The sequence below is a fragment of the Ambystoma mexicanum genome, chromosome 14, assembly GCF_040938575.1.
Source record: "Ambystoma mexicanum isolate Mex_15411 chromosome 14, UKY_AmexF1_1, whole genome shotgun sequence".
In the NCBI taxonomy this organism is placed as follows: Eukaryota; Metazoa; Chordata; class Amphibia; order Caudata; family Ambystomatidae; genus Ambystoma; species Ambystoma mexicanum.
This window is the reverse complement of record NC_090940.1, coordinates 548,772,451-548,788,589: the sequence shown is the minus strand read 5'-3', so window position 1 is coordinate 548,788,589 and position 16,139 is coordinate 548,772,451. Positions and strand designations below refer to the sequence as shown.

Below are 16,139 nucleotides of genomic sequence, written 5' to 3'. Positions count from 1 at the left end.
TGCAAGTACGGACAGTATTTTGGAGGAAGTTATTTATATTGTTCAAGCAAACAGAGAGGTTTTCCTGAACTCCCTTTTTAGATGGTGCAGAGGCATATAACACAAGTTGTTACAGCAGAGTATGATAGCTCAAAAGAATATACATCAAAATGCAGTCTTGTTACTTCAGAAGCAAAAGCTGATATGATGATATGTGGCAATGGCTGAGCAATGATATAAATTACAACTTGATTATGGTTTCAACAGCTTGTTTTATGGATATCATTTCCAGTTTATGGGCTGGATGAAACACCATAGGTACTCGGGAAGTTTCTACAACTAAAATGGGGCATATAAATATATACAGTGCCAGGAAATGGCTAATAAAAAGTGAAGGAGGCTTCCAAGGTTCGCCACTTATTGTGGCATAAGTCAAAATCATAAGGTATACCCCAATCTAATAAGTCCTTTTCCCTCAGGGGCCTCCTTGATCTATCACACACGATGCCAAGAATGTGGACAATAGAAAGTTCAACCTCTATACTTAATAAGTAGTTAGCCACCTGGCTACTGAAAGGTTGCAGAAGTAGACACGGGACACAGAGGTGCCGTGCTTGTGGGCATAAACCTTTATTGAAAGGAAATAAAGTGGAAACCCTACATGTCCCTAACACTAAGAGGTTTTCCCTCCCTCAAACAAAACAAAAGTTAGTGTCAGAATGTCCGTCAAAAGAAAAATAGTCCACTATCCTCTGTTCCAAACCTATTTCGACCCCTCACACTTCCAAAGAAAACAAACTATGATTTCGAAGGGATTGTGTCCTCCTACGTATTCCTTATCTTAGATAGATATCTCTTTACAGCTTTGCTGGCCTCGGAAATTTTTTCTCTCTAGAGGGCGCTGCGCGTCGACGTCCCCCGAGTCAATGTCCCTTGACAGCCGCCGTATCAACGTCGACGTCATCCTGCCTGTAAAGGCCGCGCGCAGCGTCCGTTGCTCAGTTCCGTTTTTCCGCACTTACTCAGTGCCTCGGAATATCGTTGCTCAGTTTCGTAGAGAATTATTCCAATTTCCTTGAGATATTCGATCCATACTCGATGGCTTCCTCGTCTGAACCGACGACCCCTCGGTCCGGCTTTAAAAAATGCCGAGACTGTGGAAAAAAGATGTCGCTGACTGACCCTCACAAGTCTGTCTGTGGTGTTTGGGAGCTGAACACCATTGTTCGGAGTGCGAGGACTGTATGTCCATGACAGCTAAGGCCCTGAAGGAGCGTAGGGAGAAGCTGGAGAAAGGTAAGACTTCTAAAGCTTCTTCTTCCTCGACGAAGTCGAGACATTCGTCTCCTCGTCACCATTCGCGCTGCAGGTCTCGAAGCGGGTCCCATCACTCCTCGAGATCGAAGCACTCGAAAAGGAGACACCGAAGATCCCCTTCTTCGTCCTCCTCTTCCTCTGTTTCACCTAAGAGAATCCCTTGGCCCACGAAACATAGTTCCTGGGCTGAATGGGAGGAATTCCGAAAAAATATGATGAGCGTCTTCGAGAAAGCGGCCTCGACCCCCTCGAAGACTGCCGAGAGCGATGCTCTGGTCGAAAGACCCGAAGGTCCAAAACGCCGCGAGTCGCAGTACACGGCGAAGGAAGCTTCTCGAGCGCGTCACGAACCCTCGAGTAAAGCAAAGACCTCGAATCCTTCTTCGAAGGTTCCGTCAACGCCGTCGACGAAGGTTCCCTCGACGCCGAGGTCGGTGTCTTCGACAGACCCGTGTGTCAAAGGGACCTTCGACACACGGGTCTGTAGATTCGACGCCATCCTCGACACCGACGTCGACGCCGAGGAAAGTCACGGTTGCGGCGCACCCAGTGGCTATTCCCAGGTCTTCGATGACGATGTTGTCGAGATTATCGACATCCTCAAGCAGAATTCCAATTCTATCGAGGACCTCGAGGCCTACACCTTTGTTTTTGACGCCACGTTCGAAGCCTTCGATGTCGGCGTTGACGACATCGACGTTTTCGAGGCCGATTACAACAAGTTTGGCACCCTCTGCCTTGGAGATGGGTTTCACATCCTTTGTGAGTTCAGACCAATTGAGAACAATGCCCTCAATTATGGAAGAGGGAGAACTATCTGACCAAGAAGAGACATTTGAGTTGCAGGGATCTGCAACCCCAGTTCAAGAGGAGTTATCCTCAGAGGAACGCAGATTAAAGGAACTCCATGATTCCATACACGAGGCAAGTGGTTTAGACACTTCCCCAGAGGTGGAGTTTGCTAGGCCAGACCCGGGGGAGCATGCTGAAACCCCTTATAGAGCCTTAATGGCCAGGATCACAGAATTTATGGGGTGGTCAACACCTTCACAGGCTTTCCAACAGGATGACCTCACTGATATTCTTGATAAAGGTCCACAGGAGGATCCTGTAGTACCTTTTCATAAAGCTCTTCAAAGAAAAATCATGACGAACTGGGAAACCCCAGATGTCGTGCCGGCAGTAAATAAAAAACTGTCTACTAAATACAGGGTATCTTCTGCAGACCCGGAGTTTTTGTCCAAACACCCATCCCCAGAAAGTCTGGTGGTACAGGCAGCATCTTCTACTGACATCAAGACTGCTTACCCCACCGTCCCACAGGACAGGGACGATAAACAATACGATGCTATGGCTAAGAAAGTCTTTTCGGCATGTAGCATGGCGTTAAAATCTATTAATGCTACTTGCACCCTTGCTAGATTTAGCCATACACTTTGGGAGTGTGCTTCTACAGCGGCTGACTGCATCCTGGAGGGAGAAGAAAGGGAGGCGTTCCTAAATATCATAAAGGACGGTAAAGACGCTATGTGCGAATCCCTCCAGACGGGCATTGATTCGGCTGACAGTATCAGCAGAGCAATGGCGGCAAGTACAACAACCAGGAGATTTGCTTGGTTGAGAAAGTCTGGTGTTGCCCCAGATGTGCAAGCCAGGCTCTTGAATATGCCATTTGATGGCTCTTCTTTGTTTGGGAAAAAGGCGGATGACAGTTTAGAAAAACTGTAAACATCAAAGGCAGCAGCAAAATCCCTAGGCGCTGCAATCCGTCAGACACCTTTTCGTCCCACAGGAACCTCTGCGAGAGGCAAGTCCTTTCGCTTCTACTCCGCATTCGGAAGAGGTAGAGGACGACCGGCTCAAAGGGGACAAAGAAGAACTACCCGAGGTGGACGGGGTAGATATTCAAAAGCCGCAGCAACAGCAGGTGCCTCTTTACCATCGGCATCTGCATCAGCCGCCCCAAAACCACTCTGAGGACTTCCCTCACAAGACACCTGTAGGAGGCAGGTTAACTCAACATCTGGCGGAATAGCAGGCTATCACGTCAGATGCTTGGGCATTGGAGACAGTTGCACAAGGTTACTGCCTGCCTCTCCTACGCATACCTCAGGGTCATCCACCGGGGATCAGCTCTCAAAAAGCTCCAGATCCGCTCCTCTTGCAGGAAATTTTAGACCTGCTAGAGAAAGGTGCCATAGAACCGGTACCTGTAGCGGAGAGGAACAAGGGCTGGTACTCCCCTTACTTTCTCATTCCAAAGAAAGACGGAGGACTGAGACCCATCTTGGACTTGCGAGAATTTAACAAATTCCTCAGGAAAGACAAATTCAACATGGTAACTCTTTCTCCGATCCTTCAGGCCCTTCAGTTCCAGGACTGGTTGGTATCTTTGGACCTTCAGGACGCTTATTTCCATGTGCTAATCCATCTCAAACACAGGAAATACCTGAGGTTCGCAATTGGCAACTCTCATTATCAATTTCGAGTGCTGCCATTTGGGCTGACCTCCGCCCGAGGGTCTTCACCAAGTTAATGTCGGTAGTGGCTCTTCGGAACAAGCTCAGATCCAGCTAGATCATGTTTGCCACTCCCTTCACAGACTGGGCTTCTCCCTCAATTTAAAGAAGTCACAAATGATACCATCGCAGAGACTCCAGTTCATCGGAGCGATCCTGGACACTTCCCTGGGGAAAGCCTCGCCACCAGAGGTGAGGGCTCAAGATATTCTACAGATGGTCACCGAGTTTAAAAATGCCCAACGTCTCCCAGCCTTCGACTTTTTGAGGTTGCTAGGCCTCATGGCATCCTGCATTTTCCTAGTGCCAGAGGCTCGCCTGAGAATGAGATCCCTCCAGTGGGCACTGAGAACTCAGTGGTCACAATTCTCAGGGAGAATGACAGATCTTCTTCAGGTTCCTGACAGGGTGGCTCGAGACCTTCAGTGGTGGGCCTGTCAGAAGAACATTCTGAAAGGAGAGCAGTTTTGGCAACCCTGGCCAGAGATAACAGTAGTCACGGATGCCTCACTCACGGGGTGGGGAGCCCACGCCAACGACTTGACCATCAGCGGTCGTTGGTCTCCATCGGAGTTCAGACTACATATCAACCTGTTAGAGCTGAGGGCCATCAGACTTGCGCTGAAGGCTTTTCTGCCATCTGTACATGGAAAGAATGTCCTGATAATGACGGCCAACACAGTGGCCATGCATTACCTCAACAAAAGAGGAGGCGTAGGATCACTACCTCTGTGCAGAGAGGCGATGCAGCTCTGGTTTTGGGCAATCCAAGAAGGAATCTCTCTATCGGCAGTTCACCTAGCCGGAGAGAAGAACTTGACAGCGGACGCCCTGAGCAGGCAGAGCACAGTCTCCCACGAGTGGGAGCTAGCTCAGGAAGTCCTTCAAGAGATCTTCGCCCTTTGGGGAACCCCTCAGGTGGATCTGTTCGCCACCAGTGTCAACAGGAAGTGCGATCTGTTTTGTTCAAGGGAATTTCCCCCGAGAGGAGCTCTGGGAGAAGCGTTCATAGTGGACTGGGAGTTTCCGCTCCTGTACGCGTTTCCACCGGTCCCTGTCATTCCTCAAATGTTCAGGAGGTTGAGAAGATTCCAGAAAACCATGATCCTAATTGGCCCGGATTGGGCCAGGAGAACGTGGTACCCGGACCTTCTAGACTTGTCCATCTGCCCTCCAATTCGACTTCCACTCAGAGAGAATCTGCTCTCACAGAAGGGGGGTCAGGTTCTCCATCCAGACATCAAAACCCTCAACCTTCACGCTTGGCTTCTGAAAGGCTGAGGTACAAGGATTGGGACCTCCCTGATGAAGTTATGGAGGTGTTGCTTTCGGCAAGAAGGCCAGCAACAAAATCTTTATAGCGCTGCCGTTGGAACAGATTTTGCAGCTGGTGTAGGGAAAAGAATATCGATCCCTTTTCATGTGGTACACCAATGGTTTTGTCCTTCCTACTTTGTTTAGCGAATTCAGGCCTTCAAGTTGGCACCATCAAGGGCTATCTCGCAGCGCTATCCATCTTTAAGCGCACTGCGGAAGAACCATCCTATTTCAAGTTACCCTTGGTAATACAGTTTGTAAAGGGGTTAACTAACGTTTATCCGCCAAGACCATTCCAGGTTCCCCTATGGGATTTAAATTTAGTCCTAACTTTCCTGATGGGCACACCTTTCGAACCACTCCACTCTTGTTCGTTAACATTTCTTACCCTTAAGACTGTTTTATTAGTAGCACTTACATCTGCTAGAAGGGTGAGCGAGTTACAAGCTCTTTCTTGTAAACCCCCTCATACAATCTTTCACAAAGACAAAGTTGTTCTGCAAGTGAAGCCTAATTTCCTCCCAAAGGTGGTTTCTGAATTTCATATCACACAGAAGATTACCCTTCCATCTTTCTATCCTCCTCCCCATCCGGGGAAAGAGGAAGAGAGGTTACACAGGCTGGACCCAAGAAGGGCTTTAAGTTTTTACATTAGTAGACTGGCTAGGATAAGACAAGCAGACCAGCTGTTTGTAGGCTACGCAGGTCACAAGCTGGGGTTACCGATAACTAAGCAGACCATTTCCAGATGGATCATTTTAGCCATTTTGGAATGTTATAAACTGGCAGGAAAAGAGCCCCCTCAAAATCTTAGGGCTCATTCGACCAGAGGTATCGCAGCTTCATCGGCCCTCAAAAGAGGAGTGCCGGTTAGAGACATATGTGCGGCTGCCACATGGTCGTCCGTCCATACCTTTACACGGTTTTACAACTTGGATTCCTCCTCCAGTCAGGAAACTAGGTTTGGAAGGGCAGTATTGCACTCTATTCATCAATAAGAGGAAGCATGAAGTCAGTACTCCCACCTCCAATAACAGAATACTGCTATGGGAGCCTATCTAAGATAAGGAATACGTCGGAGGACACAATCCCTTCGAAGAACAAGTTACTTCTTACCTTGTAACGTTCTTTCGATGGGATGTTCCTCCGATAAGGATAATTTATCCTTATCGACCCTCCCATCCATCCCCGCAGTACTACTTCCCTTGTTGTTGCAGCTGAGCTCCTTCAGGGTGATTAGTCTAGTCCAGAAAGAATTATTGTGGGCTACAAAACGGAACTGAGCAACGGACGCTGTGTGCGGCCTTTATAGGCAGGATGACGTCGACGTTGATACGGCGGCTGTCGAGGGACATCGACTCGGGGGACGTCGACGCGCAGCGCCCTCTAGAGAGAAAACATTTCCAAGGCCAGCAAAGCTGGAAAGAGATATCTATCTAAGATAAGGAATACGTCGGAGGAACATCCCATCGAAAGAACGTTACAAGGTAAGAAGTAACTTGTTCATTAGCTTCACCCTGATTCCAGAAAGGTGGTTCCTTCAGGACGGGTTTAGGCAGCTTGTGACTTTTGGGGAGATTTTCTTCTCCTGGCTGTCACTACACCTTTTGTTATAGTTAGGCAGTTTGTTACTGTTGGGGAGTCTTCTTCTTCCCCTGGTAGTCACTAGGTCTTTCAAGGTAGTTTCACACAGTCAAAGGGGTGCAAGAGGGGGTCTCCCTTCCCCTGGTTCTCTTACCCCAATCCTTTCTACAGCTCTCTTTAGTATTCCCAATAATGTCTGTGGTTTTGCCAGAGGATATCTTTTCTCCTCTCGGGTCTTCTTTTGTCTTTTGCAAAAGAGTATCTCTCTCCCTTGGTCTTCTCTTCCACTTGTGGGGGTCTGTGATGAATCCTGCAGAGTGATCACTGATCTCCAGCCTAAAGTCTCCCCCCATGTGGCCAGGGGAAGGCTGCCCCTACCTGATCCTGACTCTGGGGGGGTGGGGGATAATATGAGGGAGGACCACATGGGAGGAGATGGCTGTCAGGGAGATGTGATGACCTCTGTGGGAGGGACGTGGTATTAATCTCTATTTGAGGAGGAAGGCCCCATAATCCCTAAATACCTTATGGCATGTGGTTGTTTTGCAAATCCCTCCCCTATTAAAACCTAAACCACTGTGTATGAAAAACCTCCCCAGCAGAAAATAACTTTTACACCTCAGGTATGCAGGGTTTACAATAAGCATCCCTTGATTAGAAAGACTTTCATCTGAATAGGACCCCTGAACAAAACATCACAACACATAAGGTGTTCTGCTGAAAACATAGGTGTTTGACTATTCTGACAACAGTATTCTATGGATGAGACATTGTTGCTTAACTAATCCGAGAACAGCATTATTTTTGTAAAAGGGACATTTCCACCAATTTGGACAGAACATTGCTGAAACAACATATTTCCAATGTGCTTCCTGAATTGGTTCAGAGTAAGGGAGCCAACTACTGAACACAAGGATTGCTTTACTGGAATCACTTATTTTAACTTTGTTGGGTTTGGAACTAGAAACATTTACCTTGCACATTTTTGTATATTTAGTGTGAGGGTCAGATATAAATTGGACACAAGGTCAACTTACTTTAGTTTTGGTTTCATAGGTAGTAACATTCTCATTAGGATAGGGACAGATAGGCCTTTATCGCACCTTTTTTGTTTAATAAACAATGCAAATGTTAAGAACCCTTCAACTTTGTCTCTCTCTCATTCTGACCCCTCACTGAGCCCCAAACCCCTTCCTCAGGCTTATCATATCTCTCATTCAGGCTCGGTTCACTATTCTGTCAGGCACTGTTTTGCAGATACAATTCTTTAATCCTTTCAGCATTCGGGTCCCAGGCCCCTTTCTCAGGTTCATAATATCTCTCAATCAGGCTCAGTTCACTAACCTGCCAGGCACTGTTTCGAAAATACAAGTTTTCAATCCTCTCACCATTCAGGGTCCAGACCCCTCCCTCATGTTTATAATGTCTCTCAATCAGGCCCAGTTAACTAACCTGCCACGCACTGTTTCGAACATACAAGTTTTCAATCCTCTCAGCATTCGTGTCCAAGACCCCCTGCCCTCTCTCCAGTTTATAATTTATCTCAATTAGGGCCGTTTCCCTAGACTACCAGGCACTGTTTGACACATAAGGTTCTCTGGAATTCTTCCAAGTACTGGTACAAGGAAGATAACAACTTTTGTACTCTGCTTGATTATTTTCAATAGTTGTTTCACCCCCGGGATATCTCATTTACCCTGATGTGGTTCCACTCCACACATCAGGGTCTCAGTATCATTTTTGCACTGTCACCTGCTTCGTTGAGCACTTTTCCATTCATTAACTCAGTTCTCTTTATAGTTTCTTTCAACTCCAGGGGCTTGCTCCTTACCCTTGCTCTGTGGGCTGCTCCTCGCTCTCCAGCATCTCCAGGCTTCTCTCGTCAACTATCGGCCTCTCTGGGCTTCCCTTGCTGGCTCCCAGATTCTCCAGGCTTCTCTCACAAGCTCTCGACTTTTCTGTGCTTCCCTCGCTGGTTTTTGCCTTCTCAGTGTTTCTCTTGCCGGCTCTTCGCTTCACCAGACTTCCCTCGCCGACTCTCTTCTTCTCCGCGCTTCTCTTGCCCCAGGAAATCATGCAGCGGTTCCACAGCCCTGGATCCCTCACAGGCAGAGGCAAACCTTCTTCTGCTCTCCGGATCGCTGCTGGAGACCTGCTTCTCCTGCTGTGGTCCGTGTGTGTCAGCGCTGGGCTCTGCCGGGACGCGTATGCTGGCTGTTCAGTGTCCCCGTCTCCTTCAGTCCCTGTTCTCTGCACGGCAGCTCCCTCCAGCGAGCGGTTCCTCCAGGGAGGATCAGACCACAAGAGAAGTCCCTCCTCTCTTTTATCTCTGGCTGGCTCGTGTGAGAGCAAGTGTGTTCACTTTGGTTCCGCAAAGGGCTCTTCACTCCTCTTTTCTTCTTCCTCGTGTCAGTATCTATAGAGTCATAGCTTTCCCCATACTCATAGATAGGTCTACTCTGCATAAAGTAAGTGGGAGCCGAAAGAGGGAGTACAGATGATGGGAGTGTTGTGGCCCTAACAATGTGTGAGGATGTGGTTTTTGAGGTAGAGTGGTAATTGTCATACCACTTTCTCCCTCAAGAGTTGTCATCTCTCCCATAGAGGGGGTCACCTCCCATGGGATCCTCCTGATGAGTACCACCACCAGGGGGACTTTTGGGTAGCGGCCTTACCTTCCTAGACCCCTGGGAAAGATCACCCTCTTGGGTAGAAGTGGCGAGACAGAGGGACTTGTCAGACTACCCTCAGCCATAACACAAAATGCCAAAATCAGTGACCGACAAAACTGTTTGCAAATCCTACTCTGAAAAGGCCAGCACCAAGACTAACACAAAATAACAAAACATTCTCCTTGTAAGGCTCTTCCAGGGACTACTCACAATCTGGACATGGCTTCAGTCTTCGTGCTTTCCTGAAACCTGTCAAGACCTCTCCCAGGTTTAAAGGTTTTCAACTCATCCTCACCCTCTGGTGCTTCCAGTTTATAGCTGGTTTGCATGCAGTGTTCCCCGTCACACTCAGAATTCACTTTAAGTCTCTCCCAGACTGTGGGTTTCTCAGCACCTCCCCAGAGCTTGGGCATCTCCCAAAAGTGGATTGCTCATCCAGGAAATGCTGAAAGTCTATCAGATTCCGCGCACTGTTCCTCCCTTTTTGGGGTTACCCCTTCTCTTTTATATGCTACCACGTGTTTTGAAATTGGCCCTTGGAATTGACTTGGGCATGTGTTGATTTTTTTTGTATTTGTTGCTGCTCAGTGACACTCTTAACACATTTTTAAATCTGCCTAAATAAGTCTCAGCGCATTGGGTAAGTAGGTGATACCTCTCACCTGTTTTTTCAGTATATACATATGCGGCTTGGAACATTGATGCCATCTTGAAACTTTTTCTGAGAGTTGTCATCCATTTGCAGTATTCCGCTAATGCTGGAAAGTGAGACGCAGCGTCTCTCGCTGCATCTCCCTCCAACCGCAGAGCTCATAGTTGTTTCATTACCTTGCTAGTTGAGTTTGGTAACTTTATGTTTGTCAGAATTTGAGCTGACATTGATAAATACAGGGCAAGTCTGACAGCACCTTGTAATTGTGTGGCCCGGATGGGTCTTTCTCTGGAGAATTTGGGGTAAAGTCCTATAAGAATAAACTTTGGTTGTTAAGATATGATAGGTTATTTACAACACGCTTAATACCCAGAGGTTTCTAAGCGCGGACCCGGGGATCGAACCTGTGTTGCTTCGTGTCGTCTTTCTTCCACGGCGAGCACGTTGCCACGGAGCTATCCTCCCGAGACGAAGGAGTAAATGTTTTCATGGAATGATGCATGAGAGGCTTGATGAGGAGGGTTTTTAGTCATCCCTGATATGTCAGTGTTGACGATTTCAGCCCTTGCTGGTGGTAGGTATTGTGTACCTTTGATTGAGGGCTCTTCATTATCCTTGAGGATACTAAAGGGAGAATAGGTATTTTTGGTATTAATGGACATTAAGACAGCCTTTGACATGATCAATAGAATTAAGGTATTGTGTGTTCTGGCCATATTGGGGAACACGAAAGCAAGAGGTCCACTGCATCATCTGTATAGGCACAGAGAGCAAGGGGTCCATGTCTGGATTACCTTTACTGAGTTATGGTGAAGCCTAAGCATTCCATCATTTTGCAGGAGTTGCGATAGACCCTCATCTTAGAATGAACAAAGTCAAATAGCCAGTCTATTTCGTTCCCAGTGAAAAGATCTTTTCACTAAAAGGTCACTTTAGAAAGACCGCTCCGTGACTGCATGGAGCAGTCTATGTAATGCAAACATTCACGCCCCTGCTGCACCCGAGGGAGGACGAGGAGAATGGTAAGTGTGTGTGTGTGCGCGTGTATGTTGGTGTGTGTGTTTGTATGTATGTGTTTTAGTTTAAGGGGTGTGGTGGGGCTGGGACTAAAATCCCACGTGAGAGAGTGAGGGTGGGGGAGGGGGCTGACATCTGCAGGAGAGGGGGCGAGAGAACAATGGGGAGACTCTGGGGTGAAAGACCCAAAATATTTTTTTTTATAAGAGAGAACCGCATTTTAAATGTCTCAAGAGAAAAAGACCTTTACAATGCCGGTTTTCCGATCAAAAGAAAATCGGTCAAAGTAAATCAGTCTTTTTCTCTTGAGACATACAACCGTCTATTTGAAGGAGACATGGATGATTAAAGGCGTGATCATTGTGAGAACCATCACTGTAGTATATGAAACACAGATCTAATTGGATTGAAAGAAGTTCTGTTGAAAAAAATAAGCAAATAAAAGTTCACAGATTACCTTCCTGCTGCTCCATAACGACACCGTATTACATGCAAACAGCCCTTTTTTCTGGTATTCGCAGCAAGATCAACGTTGGTTAGTGCCTATTTTGAAGAAGATTGGAAAATCTATTAGAGGCAATGTTATATTTTCACTTCTCATTTTTGTCTTAAAATGATTTATTCCTAAATTCTAGTAAAAAAACACATATTTATGGTTGAGGCAGCCATAAAAGTCTATAGTTCCATATTATATACATTCATAATTCATTATGTTAATCAACGACTATGACTCCTTACCCAGAGCTTGACTTTGGTCTCTATAGTATAGGTGCTCCCTAGATGAAAGGGTGTTCAGTTGATCTGCCTACTCCATACATGTTGTGACGAAGTCTTCTGCCTAACATTTGGGATTAATAGTTACCTGGTCCATGGGTTGGGGCTGCCCCCGAGCTAGTGGATGCTGGACTAGGTGGGATTCCCAGTGCATCCACACAGGGTCCTCACGTTAAGGCGGGGGAGACTCATAAAAGCACTCACACCCCCACCAACACCACCTGTGGTAAGGTGGGTAGACATAAACCCCTTGAGAACTGCCTTAGCTATTGAAATGGTACTCCCAGAGAACCATCCCAACCCAACAGAGAGACCCAAACTCTCAGTGTAGGAATTAACTCCTTCCCCTTTTAGAGAACAGAGTTGCAGCATTCAGAACTCACAAACAAGTACTTAAATAAAGTTCTTTCTTTGGCTACACTGCCAAAGAAAGCTTTTAATAAAGTGACTCAGACAAGTTCAGATGCAAAATCATGCTTAGCAAAGGGGTAGAATAAAATTAAACTGGCATGTACGAGCAAACAAACTTTGTTCTCTCGCTCACGTGATAGGAGGTATTTCGGCGGTAAATCTGCAGAGATACTACCAAACGGATTAACTGTTACCGCAACTTGGGGCAGCAGAATTACCACCAGATTACAAGTTGCAGTATGACACTGTTAGTCCACATCTATTGAGTCTATAGGATGCCATGGGGATTTTGGTGAAAGTACTACCGATGGCAATTCCAGCGAAATTACTGTTGTTGGTGGTAAAGTGGCAGAAGAACCTCAACCATTTTGCTGGAGGTTTTTCCCTCCACCTTACCTCCAGACCCATAGTTCAGCAGTGCGGTAATGCGGCGGTAATGCAGTGGTAACTCTGTTACCACTGCATAACCATTGTTTTTGGCCACACCGCCAAACTCATAATGAGGCCCATAGATTGCAAAGTTGCCATTTCTCTGCAACATGTTGTTAAGAACAGTTTTTCCTGACTAACGAGTTACACACACTGGAGATATAGGGACATGGTTAGCCACAGGAAATTTCAGCAGGGCTCAAAGGGATAGGAAAGGGCTCCATCGACATATCAAGCACCATTTTGAAATCCAAGATGGCAGCAGGTCTTGATATATTTCAAGACCAAATCCCTTTCAGCCAACATGATCCCAGACAAATGGCCCAGTCACATGCTAAGCCAGCCTACACTGCACAGGTGCAATCCATGTACTAAAACACCATCCAGCCAGAGGAGCAAGGGACCTTTAAAACTCAGCCAACCTAGTCAGTAAGTGTCTTTCCCTGACAGATTAAACGGAAGAGGAGAAAATAGGCATGGAGACCACTAGTATGGAGAACTCAAGGGTGGAGACCTAGCCAACAGAATTACTGGTGTGTGGTAAGGTGGGAGAAATGTGGAGAGAGGTAGGAGTTCTTACTGTGGAGAAGGATGGCAATACTGCAGTGGGGCAGGAGGGATATATTGCTGTGGAGCAAGAGAGGAATATTGCTGTGGAGCAAGATGGAGATATTGTTGGGTCATATGGGTATATTTATTAAGTAAAAACAGTCTTGGCATTGACCAACAAGGTAAGAGGAGAGAAGGTTACATTTGGCATGGACAATGCAAAGGTTCTCTACTTTCACCAATATATGTGGTGGAGTAGTGCTTCCAACTGAACACTGTAGAGGAGGATATACACAGGCAGAAGACCACTCCCATTTCCTGGTGATTTATAATGGGTCAACGGTAGTATTAAAACATGCATATGAGCCAATGGGCACTTGGAAACATTAACTGAGGATCATACAGACAAATATCACACACATATACATTATTTATCACTTTAAACAGGTGAGAAACTATTTGAGGGTGAGGGGCTAGAACAGTGCACAAATATAGTATATACAGCTGTGTATAGGCTAGGACAGGATTGGAACAGTGGTGCTGGCATGGATTCCCTCAAAGGAAATAAGGGGATTCTTGAGAGCAGTTTGAGAAGCATGGTAGTGGTCTTTATTTGTGGGGTTTGGGGATTCCAGTGGAATAGAGCAAGAAGAGTGAAGGAGGAGAAGCAGGTGACGGATCCCCACGTATTGAGCAGGAAATGGGATAGCAGGGTGCGAGGTGGGCAGTAAAGCGAGTCAAGTTTATGCAGGGATGAGATTGACAGCCCATGAATATAACTGAATACGAGTAGGAGTACTTTGAAGAGCGAGTGATGCTAAGTAAAGAGCCATTTTATGGGAAGACAATGAAAGGGGGGAATGTGGAGAGTGTACAGGTTAATACTCGGTTGAGGAGACAAAGGCTGGGCGGAGGCGGAAGCAGTAGTCAAGTCAGCTCTGGACAAGGATAAACAATATGTTTCAGTAGGGGGCAAATGATGTGTGAACTGATTTTGCGTATATTGAGTATGTTTATGCTGGCAGCCATAGCAGTGGAGGTAGTGTTTTGTTTTCATTGGCTCCTGAACCTCACGTGCCAGGGTCGCTAGAAAATTAGGCATCCTGGAGAACTCGTACATCCATTAAAAGGGCTGGTGGGGGCAGTCGGAAATCTGTGTCTGCTCTCCCAGATTTTTTATAAGAGGAATTCAAGTTGTTTCTGAGAGTTTAAGAAGAGGAAGAGATACTGACTGCAGGGAGTTTGAAGGACAAGTCCCTGCGCTAATCGGGTCATCAGCCGGGCTCTTTGGAGAGCTCCGTTTTATGATCTTATTCAGAAACTATTAATACTACATTTAAAACAGTTTTTTAGGTGTTTTTCTTTACTGCTGGATGAGTAGCTAAATAAGACTAATGCATACTTGTCACCTCTGTGCCTTTAATAGAATGCAATTTTAAGATGTGTTTTAGGATTGTATTATTGTGGCTTTTATAGTCCTTTACACAGAACTGAGATTTATATGCGATTTCTTTTATATTTACTAAGGTATAACCGTTTTATTGTGTGCTCTCATTACCCAGCAGTTTTATGCATTACTATTTTTTAAATCTTTTTGTAAGCACTTCTAGGCACATATTTTTACTGTATGTCTTTTTTCATGTACCTCTTTTTTATTTTATTTTTTATAAACCAAGTAACAAAAAAATAGAATCTAAAACCTAGATCACGATGGAGAGGGGAGGTGGTAAGTCATGATCCTGAAACATTCTTGTGCATTTTCTTATTTGACGTCCTTAAGCTCCAGTCTCCTGTTTTGAGTATTGCTCTTAATAAGACGTGTTTAACCTTTGCATTTCTTTCTCTTGTATTGCTAAGTGGGAAAAAGCAGGCTAGATATTAAAGCTGCGGGCACAGTATGCTGGCTGCAGCTCCAATCTCTGCACATGTTTTTCTTTAATATCTTTTTTTTCCAAGAAGGCAAAAGGAAAAGACTGATTGCAAAGTCGAACAAACAAAGTGAGAGATTGGAGCTGGAGAGTGGGTGTGTGCGGAGCACACACAGTCACTGTGCATGCGGTCGTCAGATCTATCCATGCACAGTTACTGGCAACACTTTTATCAGGCTTCTAAAGGTGACCTATCTCTAGGCACTGTTAGGCGGAAACCTGTGCATTTCCCTCTGGGACCACTGCAAAAGATTTAGGACTACAGGTGTTTGGCAGTAAACCCACTTGGTAGCAGTCTGTACCACACAGATTCACTTGGTAGCTGTGGCTGAGCAGTCAGACTTCCCTCAAGAAGAGTTAAGCAGTATGTGGAGTATACAATATAGGGCAATTCTTCACAGTAAGACAAGCAAACACGCAACAAGGCTTCAGTGTAAAGATTTAAAGGTATTTATTTATAACGGAACATCTATAGAAAACACTCTGGCACTATCACGGCAAACACTTCAATTACAATTACTCTACGAAGCAAAAGATCAATCCCCCTAACGATAGTTCGACAAGTCTAGGTTTTACCAGCATCACTTTTTTTTCAGACAGAGGTGTATGCTGCCACCTAGATGGCACTCTAGTATTCGTTAGGGCGGGAGAGAAAAATAAGGTTACGAAATCAACACAGTTCAATACTTCACGGGAAAAAATGCAAGGCAAGAAGACAAGAACCACAATGGATCATAAAGTTCAGAGGCCAGGCCCACTCAGAGAGAGGCAAGGCAATATGTCCCAAAAAGTCTCTTTGTGGAAATGCATTTGAGTCTGTGTAGCAAATTGTTATTGGAAGATTGGACCAGTTCAGAACAATACGCTAGAGAAAGCTTGGAGGCGACCCTATGGAGAGGCGAGGATTAAGACACCTCACTCTATCCGGCAACAAGGGAAGCCAGGCGGACACAGTACCTTGATTGTGGAGAGACATCTCCGGCGGGGGCAG

At 46.0% G+C, this 16,139-nt stretch overlaps 1 protein-coding gene across 2 annotated transcripts in view; it reads right to left on the bottom strand.

Moving 5' to 3' along the window:
• LOC138526949 (interferon-induced very large GTPase 1-like) overlaps positions 1 to 16,139 on the bottom strand; it is a 129,139-nt gene that overhangs the window by 60,002 nt on the left and 52,998 nt on the right. For both annotated transcript variants that reach the window (XM_069637850.1, XM_069637851.1), the window contains exon 2: positions 11,515 to 11,600. In XM_069637850.1, coding sequence (XP_069493951.1) covers positions 11,515 to 11,530 — 16 coding nt within the window. In that variant the 5' untranslated portion in view covers positions 11,531 to 11,600. The remainder of the gene's footprint in view (positions 1 to 11,514; positions 11,601 to 16,139) is intronic.